Source organism: Schistocerca piceifrons, chromosome 3, assembly GCF_021461385.2.
Source record: "Schistocerca piceifrons isolate TAMUIC-IGC-003096 chromosome 3, iqSchPice1.1, whole genome shotgun sequence".
Lineage (NCBI taxonomy): Eukaryota > Metazoa > Arthropoda > Insecta > Orthoptera > Acrididae > Schistocerca > Schistocerca piceifrons.
The window spans coordinates 659,144,870-659,157,336 of record NC_060140.1 but is presented as its reverse complement, the minus strand read 5'-3'; the positions used below and the strand labels follow the sequence as shown (position 1 = coordinate 659,157,336).

At 45.3% G+C, this 12,467-nt stretch overlaps 1 protein-coding gene across 1 annotated transcript in view; it reads right to left on the bottom strand.

Annotated features, from left to right (window-relative positions):
* LOC124788945 (spondin-1-like) overlaps positions 1-12,467 on the bottom strand; it is a 643,244-nt gene that overhangs the window by 313,151 nt on the left and 317,626 nt on the right. Inside the window, exon 3 of the mRNA XM_047256231.1 lies at positions 3,138-3,444. Within this exon, the coding sequence (XP_047112187.1) occupies positions 3,138-3,444 (307 nt within the window). The remainder of the gene's footprint in view (positions 1-3,137; positions 3,445-12,467) is intronic.

Here is a 12,467-nt window from a genome sequence, read left to right as displayed (position 1 = left end):
TAGAGGTCTCACTTGTGCAAGCGTGTTGCATAGCAGTGTGACATGTTCTGGTGTCCCAGTTTCTCCGCAAACGCATATTTCATTGTTAGTTAGTCCCGTGCGGTTTAAATGTACCGGATAAGGCCCGTAGCCTGTCAGGAAATGGATCATCCCCCGGCTTGGGTCGACATGTTTCAGCTGTAATCTTTCGCGTACGTCAGGAAAAAAAGAGTATACTCGGCGACCCTTGTCGGATGCGTCCCCCTCTCTCTGCCATGTTTGAATCCACCATTGTTTCATTTGTGCTTTGTTCATAATGTTGGTTCCTGTAATTTCGGTGACCTTATCAAGACTGTCCGTCTTAAGCGAGTGAAGTGCAGTTCTACAACGTACTGTTATGTGTACAGGGTGAAAAGTATTTAAACCGAGTTTGTAGGGGACATCATAACAAATATTTTTCCCGAATGTCATTTTTTCCTATGAGGATTATTTAAACCGGTGGAGGCCGTATTACGATCTTCAGTTGTTAGAGGGCGCATTACGCTCTTCGGTTGTAGGCAACTGCTGTCCACAGTGTAGTAGTGCATTGTCTCTGCTTACTAATGGAGCGATACGCCTGGAGTGAGTACACTGATATTGTTGGTGCATACTACGAAGCGCACCACAACGGACGAGCTGCACAGCGGGTTTATCAACAACAATATCCTAATCGCCGTATCCCGCATCATACGACCTTTGCTGCTGTGTACCAACGTCTGCGTGAGTCCGCGTCATTTAGCAGATTACCTGGACAGGGACGCCGTCGCACGGTAAGAACGCTCCAATTTGAGGAAGTTGTCTTGCAGCATGTGGAGCGGGATCCTTCAATCAGCACTCGTGCAATTCCACGTAACATGGGGACGAATCAGACGAATGTAAGAACAGTCCTTCGAGAGCAGTTGCTACATCCATTCCACTTACAGCGTGTCCACAACATGGAACCAGTTAATTATGCACCCAGAGCACAATTTTCGCAGTGGTACCTGGAACAGTGTAAAATGCATCCTACATTTCCATCCTCTATGCTGTTTACCGATGAAGCAACGTTTGGGCGTGATGGAGTCTTCAACATGCACAATTCGCATGTTTGGAGTGAGGATAACCACATGCCACAGTTACTAGCGCTCATCAAGTGCGATTCTTCGTTAATGTGTGGGTCGGGAATTGTTTAATTGAGCCGTATCTACCACCTAGGCCATTCAATGGCAGGCAATATTACAATTATCTCGCGAGAGCTGCTGGAAGACGTCCCGCTCCCTACAAGACAACGCATGTGGTTCCAACATGACGGGGCGCCGGCACATTTCAGTCGTCGTGTGCGTCTATTCCCGGACCGACGGTTCCCAGAAACGTGGATTGGCGGAGGTGGTCCTGTACCATGGCCTGCTCGATCCCCAGATATGTCCCCTCTGGATTTTTTTGTGTGGGGAGAGATGCGCAACCTTTTTTACGCAACCGCTGTTGCATCAGAAGAGGATCTGGTTGCCCGGAGAGTAGCACCAGCTGGAACAATTCAGGATACTCCTGGAATTTTTGCCCGTGTCAGGCAGAACGTGATCCGACGGTGTAACCTGTGTTTACATGTCAATGGAGGCATTTTTGAAAATCTACTGTGATTGAAATTGGGTTGTGTTAATGTGTTGTCTCTTGGTCATAAAAAAATGGAGAACTCTTTGTTGGTTTGATTAATTTGCCGCCAGAGAAATCTTCCCCTACCGGTTTAAATAATCCTCACAGGAAAAAATGACATTAGGGAAGAATATTTTTTTTGATGTCCCCTACAACCTCCCAAAGTTTGTCGGTTTAAATACTTTTCACCCTGTATAGGACAGGTCCTATTCGTCCAGTTGTATCATCATTCACTGCTCCATCTTACAAAGCAGCTAGTAAACTTGTAACCTCCCAACAAAAAAATTCCGAAACCTCCTTACAGTAAAAATATAATTATTTATATCATTCACATTCAGCGTAACCTCCCTCTTGGAACAATAAAATGTGACTAATCTCCTAATTAGAAAATGTTACTCATAGATAATCGTTGAATAATTGACTGTGAATTTGAACTGGTAAATTTTGGACGTCAGCAGTGCTGCGTCATGGCCCTGAAAGATCATTCTGAATAAGTTGATAATTCTTACCTCAATAAGCTCGCCGAATAACGCAAATATATCTGCTCCTACAAGAAATTTTCTGGCACAGCCCTGTGCAATGCTGGCCGATAGATTTGTCATGTATAAAAAGAAACAACTAATTTTTCTTTACAATAATCGGGATGACCATGGATTGGAGGAATTAGTAAGTTCTTTAAATTGAGATGAATGATTATCAACAGTAAATTTTTTGTTAGAAAGATTATTATTCAGAGATTTTTTAAAAACATTTACACGGGGCTTGACATAACAATAGGACATATGCGCGAGGCTGCTTTTACCTTATATTACATCGCTCAGGCTCTGCCATCACTCCCCACGAGCGGCCCAGCCAACTCCACACACACGACTGCTAGCTACTACTACTACAAATGCTAAACAGTTCCTACTGCTCTTACTGCATACAACACTGCTCTTTGGTCTGAGATTCTCTTATAGCTTACATATCGCAGGCAGCGCGAGAGCAATCCATCGAAATTAAATCTGCTCGAGTGCGTTAGCAACAAATTTCTCAATCATGGACCTCTTACAAACTGGATGTCCTAATTAAGGGCAAAACTAAATTCAAACTAAAGCGTGGTTTTTCAAACTCCGTGGACCTAGTAAATAAGTAAAAAGGTATATCTGTCTCACACAGTGATAAATTAGTATCCTTTGATGTCAGCAGCTTGTATTCTAACATACCAGTGGTAGAATGCATTGATATTCTGAGAGCTGATGCACAAGTCTAATGTCATTCCTGTGGAACTGAATGACTTGAGACTGGCCACGCAGACATGCCTGGCTCAGAACTATTTCCAGTTCCAAGGAACTCTTTATAAACAGTTAGATGGCTTAGCAATGGGTTCCCCTCTTAGTCCACTGTTGGCTGAAATATTTATGGACCATTTTGAACAAAATTTTCTAAAAAAAGAACACTAGAGTTACCTCTGTTTGGGATACAAAATGTGAGCGAGCGCGAGCACGCACCTGAAGACGACGCAGCCGCTGCCGGCCGGAGGCGCCGTCCACAGGACCTGCACCTCGGCCTTGGGCGAGGTGGAGGTCTGTGTGACGGTGTTGGGGCAGCGGTCGCTGAAGCGCGTGAGCGCGTCGCCGTACAGCGAGAAGGCGCCCGCGCCGTGCGGCCCGCGGCCGTGGTGGCGGTAGCGCAGCGGCTCGGCCGGCGGCTGCTCGTCGCCGCCCGCCAGCGACGCCTCGCCGCCAGGCTCCGCCGTCAGCATGAAGCCCGTGAAGCGCGACGGCGGCCGCAGCTGCCGCGACGCCTGCAGCTTCACTGCCGGCACACAGCGCAACCCCTCACTCGCCGTCTCTCTCTCTGTACAGAGTCAAGTCTAGCAAAAGACAGCACTGCACTGGTTAAACCAAGTCGATCGAACAACGTATACAGAATATGTCGAACTGAGGCCAATACGACCAGATCACTGGTTTAATTGTTACGGTGTAGAAGCGCTGTAATAAAAACACTGAGATGACGAAAGTTATGGGATGGATACAGGGTGTTACAAAAAGGTACGGCCAAACTTTCAGGAAACATTCCTCACACACAACGAAAGAAAATATGTTATGTGGACATGTGTCCGGAAACGCTTACTTTCCATATTAGAGCCCATTTCATTTTTCTCTTCAAATCACATTAATCATGGAATGGAAACACACAGCAACAAAACGTACCAGCGTGACTTCAAACACTTTGCCACAGGAAATGTTCAAAATGTCCTCCGTTGGCGAGGATACATGCATCCACCCTCCGTCGCATGGAATACTTGATGCGCTGATGCAGCCCTGGAGAATGGCGTATTGTATCACAGCCGTCCGCAATACCAGCACGAAGAGTCTCTACATTTGGTACCGGGGTTGCGTAGACAAGAGCTTTAAAATGCCCCCATAAATGAAAGTCAGGAGGGTTGAGGTCAGGAGAGCGTGGAGGCCATGGAATTGGTCCGCCTCTACCAATCCATCGGTCACCGAATCTGTTGTTGAGAAGCGTACGAACACTTCGACTGAAATGTGCATGAGCTCCATCGTGAATGAACCACATGTTGTGTCGTACTTGTAAAGGCACATGTTCTAGCAGCACAGGTAGAGTATCCCGTATGAAATCATGATAACGTGCCCCATTGAGCGTAGGTGGAAGAACATGAGGCCCAATCAAGATATCACCAACAATGCCTGCCCAAACGTGCACAGAAAATCTGTGTTGATGACGTGATTGCACAATTGCGTGCGGATTCCCGTCAGCCCACACATGTTGATTGTGAAAATTTACAATTTGATCACGTTGGAATGAAGCCTCATCCGTAAAGAGAACATTTGCACTGAAATGAGGATTGACACATTGTTGGATGAACCATTCGCAGAAGTGTACCCGTGGAGGCCAATCAGCTGCTGATGTCCCTGCACACGCTGTACATGGTACGGAAACAACTGGTTCTCCCGTAGCACTCTCCTTACAGTGACGTGGTCAACGTTACCTTGTACAGCAGCAACTTCTCTGACGCTGACATTAGGGTTATCGTCAACTGCACGAAGAATTGCCTCGTCCATTGCAGGTGTCCTCGTCGTTCTAGGTCTTCCCCAGTGCTGGAATGTTCCGTGCTCCCTAAGACGCCGATCAATTGTTTCGAACGTCTTCCTGTCGGGACACCTTCGTTCTGGAAATCTGTCTCGATACAAACGTACCGCGCCACGGCTATTGCCCCGTGCTAATCCATACATCAAATGAGCATCTGCCAACTCCGAATTTGTAAACACTGCACTGACTGCAAAACCACGTTCGTGATGAACACTAACCTGTTGATGCTACGTACTGATGTGCTTGATGCTAGTACTGTAGAGCAATGAGTCGCATGTCAACACAAGCACCGAAGTCAACATTACCTTCCTTCAATTGGGCCAACTTGCGGTGAATCGAGGAAGTACAATACATACTGACGAAACTAAAATGAGCTCTAACATGGAAATTAAGCGGTTCCGGACACATGTCCACATAACATCTTTTCTTTATTAGTGTGTGAGGAATGTTTCCTGAAAGTTTGGCCATACCTTTTTGTAACACCCTGTATACAGGGTGTCCGAAAAGACTTTCCCTGATTATATAAATTGATAACTCAGGCTAGGAGTAAGATACAAATATGAAACCTGTGTCGAATTGTTTACAACTATCAAAGTTTTTTTTCTGTTTTAGGTTCGCAGTACGTAAGTAGTGGATGAGGTGCAGTGCCCAAGAAGCCATGTTAACCAATCAGGAGAAGGCACAGTGTGTCCTGTGGTACCATGAGACACGATCACCAACCGCAGTGCAGAGACACTTCCAGACAACATTTGGAAGGAATCCACCTCATGTAAAGAGCATTAAACCCTGGTATGAGAAGTTCAAGAACACAGGATCGGTTACTGACCTCCCGAGGTCTGGTCGACCAAAAACCTCAGCGGACAGAGTGGAAGCTGTAAGGCAGTCTTTTCTGCGAAGTCCAAAGAAATCGGTGCGCAGGGCCTCACGTGAATTACAGATGACAAAAAGCTCTCTCCATGACATTGTACACACACGTTTATTGTTTCGTGCATACAAAGTGCAAATCGTTCGGGCCTTGTCGCCCAATGACAGTACACGTCGATATGAATTTGCGGTCGAAATGATATCACGTATTGAGGACGATGATGGTTATCTCAGACGAATTGCCTTTTCCGACGAAGCGACTTTTTTGTCAGTGGAGTAGTGAATCGCCATAATGTGCGCATTTGGGATTCACAACCCCCTGGCGAGGTCATGGAGTGCACCAGAGGCAGTCCAAAGGTGAATGTTTGGTGCGCGCTATTGCACGACCGAATTATTGGGCCATTCTTCTTCGCTGAGGCTACCATCACATATGCAGTGTATCTGGACGTGTTGCAACTGTATGCTGTTCCTCAGCTGCTTCACTATCACCCCGATGTCTTGTTTCAGCAAGACGGTGCACCGCCTCATTAGGGTTTGGACGTCCGTGCCTATCTCGATATGACCTTTCCTGGGTGATGGAATGGTCGTGATGGGCCAACGCTTTGGCCTCCACGCTCTCCTGACATAACCCCATTAGACTTATTTTTATGGGGTTATATCAAGGATGAGGTCTACCGAACACGTGTACCAGATCTTGAAACCCTGCAGCAACGGATAACCACAGCCGTTGAATCGACCCCTCCAGTGATGTTGGCTAATGTGTGGACGGAAATTGAATATCGCTACATGCTACCAAGGGTGCTCATGTGGAAGTTTACTGATGTGTCAAAAAGCTTAATAGTTTGTAAACAATTAGACACCAGTCTCATATTTGTATCTTACTTCTAACCTGAGTTATCAATTTATGTAATCACGGAAAGACTTTTCGGACACCCTGTACACATATACAGATGACGGTAGTATAGCGTACACGAGGTATAAAAAGGTAGTGCGTTGGCGGAGCTGACCTTTGTATTCGGGTGATTCATGTGAAAGGGTTTCCGACGAGAAGTAACAGACATTGTACGCGGAATAGTAGTTGGAGCGGGATGCACGGGGCATTATACTTTGGAAATCGTTAGGGAATTTACACTACTGGCCATTACAATTGCTACACCAAGAAGAGATGCAGATGATAAACGGGTATTCATTCGACAAATATATTATACTAGAACTGACATGTGATTACATTTTCACGCAATTTGGGTGCATCGATCCTGAGAAATCAGTAGCCAGAACAACCACCCCTGGCTGTAATAACGGCCTTGATACGCATGGGCGTTGAGTCAAACAGAGCTTGGATGGCGTGTACAGGTACAGCTGCCCATGCAGCTTCATCACGATACCACAGTTCATCAAGAGTAGCGACTGGCGTATTGTGACGAGCCAGTTGCTCGGCCATCATTGACCAGACGTTTTCAATTGGTGAGAGATTTGGAGAATGTGCTGACCAGGGCAGCAGTCGAACATTTTCTGCATCCAGAAAGGCCCGTACAGGACCTGCAACATGCGGTCGTGCATTATCCTGCTGAAATGTAGGGTTTCGCAGGGATCGAATGAAGGGTAGAGCCACGGGTCGTAACACATCTGAAATGTAACGTCCACTGTTCAAAGTGCCGTCAATGCGAACAAGAGGTGACCGAGACGTGTAATACCATCACGCCGGGTGATACGCCAGTATGGCGATGACGAATACACGCTTCCGATGTGCGTTCACCACGATGTCGCCAAACACGGATGTAACCATCATGATGCTGTAGACAGAACCTGGATTCATCCGAAAAAATGCCTTTTGGCCATTCGCGCATCCAGGTTCGTCGTTGAGTACACCATCGCAGACGCTCCTGTCTGTGATGCAGCGTCAAGGGTACGAGGTACGAGGCCGTTGGGATGCAGCACGGCGTCCCGTATTACCCTCCTGAACCCACCGATTCCATATTCTGCTAACAGTCATCGGATCTCGACCAATGCGAGCAGCAATGTCGCGATACGATAAACCGCAATCGCGATAGGCTACATTCCGACGTCTATCAATGTCGGAAACGTGATGGTACGCATTTCTCCTCCTTACACGAGGCATCACAACAACGTTTCACCAGGCAACGCCGGTCAACTGCTGTTTCTGTATGAGAAATCTGTTGGAAACTTTCCTCATGTCAGCACGTTGTAGTTATCGCCTACCTTGTGAGAGTGTTCTGGAAAGCTAATCATTTGCATATCACAGCTTCTTCTTCCTGTCGGTTAAATTTCGCGTCTGTAGCACGTCATCTTCGTGGTGTAGCAATTTCAGTGGCCAGTAGTGTAGTATTCCGAGATCCACAGTGTCAAGAGTGTGCCGAGGATTCCAAATTTCAGGTATTATCTCTCACCACAGACAACGCAGTGGCCGCCGGGCTGCACTCGAACGAGAGCAGCGGCGTTTTTGTAGAGCTGTAAGTGCTGGCACTCAACCAACACTGCGTGAAATAACCGCAGCAATCAAAGCGAGACGCTCAACGAACGTATCAGTTACGACAGTGCAATGAAATTTGGCGTTATTGGGTTGTGGAAGAAGACGATCGACTCGAGTGGCTGCTAACAGCACGACATCGCCTGTAGCGCATCTCCTCGTCTCGTGACCACATCGGTTGGACCCTAGGCGACTGCAAAACCGTGCCCTTGCCGAATAAGTCCCAATTTACGCTGGTAAGAACTGATGGTAGCTTCGACTGTGGCGCAGACCCATCGAAACTATGGAGGCATGTTATCAACAAGGGACTGTAAAAGCTGGTGGTGGCTTCGTAATGGTGTAAGCTGTATTTACATGGAATGGACTGGGTCCTCTGCTCACACTGAACTGATCATTGACTGGAAACGGTTATGTTCAGCTATCTGGAGACCATATGAAGCCATTCACAGACTTCATGTTCTCAAACAGCAATGTCGTGTCACCATTGTTCGTGGTGATTTGGCCACCCAGAACGCCTGACTTGAATCTCATGGAACATTTATGGGACATAATCGATTGGTAACTTCGTGCATAAAATCCTGCAACGACATCACTTTCGCGATTATGGACGACTATGGAGGCAGCATGGCTCAATATTTCTGCTGGACACTTCCAGCGACATGTTGGATCCATGCCACATCGACCTGCTGCACTGCACCGGTCTAAAGGATGTCCGACACGGGTATTAGGAGGTGGACCATGACTTCTGTCACCTCAGTGTGTGTCTGAAAAGGCCACGCGCAGAATGGCGGTTTGGGGCTTTTTCCTGGTACTCGGTTCTCATTTTAGCTAGGAGCACGGGGTAGAATGTTTTCGGTTTAGCTAGGGCCAGTGGCCTTTCGAACATCTGTTTTACTGTAGTTACTTTAAAATATATGAAGCAAAGTTTGAACGACAAACCAGAGCTGGCGTCCAGACAAGTGGTACCAACTGATTAATTCCTTTGGCAAAGGTTTTAATTTGGCTGAAATTAATGCTCAACTAATGGCATCTTCTGAATGTGCTCCGTTCGGATTTTACGGGCAAGAACACTCAATCCTAAACAACCACGGACTCAGGTGAGACCGATGGTTCAATTTTGCTCCACCGGTGTATCAGACTTTGGTCTAAGATACATTTTCATTGTTAAAAAAAATCTTGCTTTGTTTGGATTTTACGTGCAAAAGCGTGTTTTTCTTGGAGGTTTCTGAAGCACATCACTTCTATACTTTAAACTTGTACAAATCGGATCAAACTTTTCACGAAGCTAGATAAATGGATAAAGTCAAAACGAAACTCTTTTATCCGATAGTCTTTATCCTTTGTCGAGATACGATGGTGAAAAGTCGAACTAAATGTAGCACCTAAGAGTCGTTCTTATGTGAGCTGAATGTAACAAACCGTTTAAAGCGAATCAAAGAAATAAAAAATGCATTCTTACGATAAAACTGAAAATTCACTTTAAAAACTCTAACTTCATCTGGATTTTAGGTAAAAAAAAAGTTTTTGTGACTTCTTTTACGAGCGTCATTTCTGTGTTTTAAACTTGTACGGATCGATTCAAATTTTGTAAGAAGGTAGACAGAGATATGTAATTAATGCTGATCCTGTTGTTTTGTGAAAGATTAAGAAATTGCCGTGATATAAACAACACGCTTCGAAAGACAATAAATAAACCTATACCGGATCAGTCATCGCCAGACTCAACAAAAATCTGCATTGGTTGTCAAGCTATGGCTCTCTAACGTCAAAATTATGATGGAGTAAAAGTTGGAAACCGGAAAGAAAAATGTTTCTATCGTAGCACAAATAAAGGTGAATATATCCTGGGCAGAGTTAGGGATGTAAAAGAAGGGAACTAGCTTTTCGACTTACCTGTAAGTTTCAGAGACATTTAAATCAAAATATTTGATATATTCGCACTTTTTTACGAGTTAACCCCATTTCACCAGCGCATTGAGTTCTCTTCGGCCACCCCCTGTTAGATGTATGGTGAGTGATGTTACAACACACAAATTTATATGCTTCTAGAGAGTGGGGCGTGTCTACAATAGGAAGGATCCGAGAGTAGAGGTGGATCTATAAATGGAAGTATCCCAGAGTGGAGATGCATGCATCCTAAACATTAATGACACGATGTGTCACATTGCGCGACATGACAAATGCTATGTTGGATGACATGGTGGCATGTGTCATGTAATAAGACTTGACATCATGTTACTTTACTCGAAACGATGTATTATATTACTTGAGATGTTTATTAATACTAATAATTAAAAAGGCTTGAATATGTCAAGTTGACTGGTCTTTACTGTCTGTGCAGCAATCGGATCGCACTAGTTTACAGTCTACTGTGTGCATCTAGCAGTGTGTACACCTGATCAGGCTCATATCATATTACCGACTAATGGGGCGGAAGCAGGAGATGGAACTGAAAAACGTAATGTAATAGTAACTCAGTGTCAGGAGGGCTATTCTAGCCAGACAATAGCAACAAACCTTGACTTAGCCCAATCTACAGTGATGTATACTCTGTAGCGATTCAAGCAAACTGCTGCCGCCGGCCGCGGTGGCCGTGCGGTTCTGGCGCTGCAGTCCGGAACCGCGAGGCTGCTACGGTCGCAGGTTCGAATCCTGCCTCGGGCATGGGTGTGTGTGGTGTCCTTAGGTTAGTTAGGTTTAAGTAGTTCTAAGTTCTAGGGGACTTATGACCTAAGATGTTGAGTCCCATAGTGCTCAGAGCCATTTGAGCCAAACTGCTGCCGCAGCACGCGTATCATGATCTGGTAGACCCCGAGTAACATACCACAGGATCAGTTCATATGTGTGCAGAGTAAACATTAGAGGACTCGTACTACACAGGAAATTAGCGAGGAAGTAAATAGTGTGAGAGCAGCTCCAATCTCTGTCTCAACAGTGCCACGCCGTCTCCGTTATCAAGGTTTAAAGGGCGGATAAACGAGTGCAATGGGCCCAACAACACAAAAACTACAACGTGCAGCAATTGTCAACATGTTATTCACGGAAGAATCTAAGTCTGCAGTGTCTTCAGCCTAACGTCGAATCTCTGATCGTCGACTTTATGAAGAAAGTATGAAGTTGTGATGCCAACGGTGAAGTATGATGGAGGGTTGCTCAAGGTGTGGGGGGTGTTTCCTGGGTGATAAAGTCGGTGATTTAGTGAGAATTAGTCGAAAATTAAAGAAGAAAAACCATCAAAGGATACTGATAAGCAATGCAGTTCCATCTGGCAAGAGACTTAGTAGTCGTGGATTTGTTGTGAAGCACGAAAATGATGCCAGACATGCTTATACATTGTGCACAGGGTATGTCAATAGAAAAGAGAAATATGGGGATCTCAGGAATATGATTTGGCCATGTCAGTCCCTTGACTCAAATCTCATTGACCTCTTATCGGATCAATTTGACAGGGAGGGCAGAAAACTGAGGTTATCTAATGTTGAAGATCTATGGAACAGCTTACAGACGTTTTGGACTAAAGTATCTGCAAAAAACACTATAAAACCTTATCTCCAGAATGTAGCAGTTACGACAAGGGATACTCCTCATCAGGTCCCTCACATTTAGTAGTAATATAGCCCAGTGGACAGCCCCTTAAAAACTGAACGCAGACCATGCGTGAAAACAGGAACAAGTTGTACCGAACTGTGAAAAAAGAAGCAAAATAGAAACATTGAACGGCCCAAGCACAAGACATGCAACACTGAGTGTCGTGCAAGGACTACTCCGCCGTGGTTATCTGGTCACCGTGTCGAGCTACAAACCAAGAGATCTGTGTTCAAATCTCCCTCCTGCTTCTTTTTTTTCACAAAATTAAGAATTTTCCGTCCGGTCATTGACGTGTCTGTTGCCCTTCTGTAGTCTTGACAATTGTCGCACTATGCATTTGATATAGCCTATGAGTCATGTGGTAAGAATATATTATCGTCACAAGTAAACGTGATGAACAGTTAGAGCAGGCAAGATACAGCATAGACCTCTCACACAAATGAAAGAAACAACTAAAAGGGTGTGACCTACACTACAATAAAGGAATTCAGCAGCCAAAACATCTAAAACGGAACGCAAGAGTCATAACATTTCGTACTTGTGTAGAAAAAATGGAAGGTATGTACGTCTGGAGGTCCCATCATTACACCTTGCTGTTGCAAACGGACGTTACACCACGACACAGACACAAATTTGAATACAGCAAACAGACACATTAATGACAGGATGGAATTTTCATGATTTTGTGTAAAAAGAGAGTTGAGACACGATGGAGATTTGAACGTGGATATCCCTGCTCTAATCCAACACCATGATCAGATGATCAAGACACCACAGCTGCTAA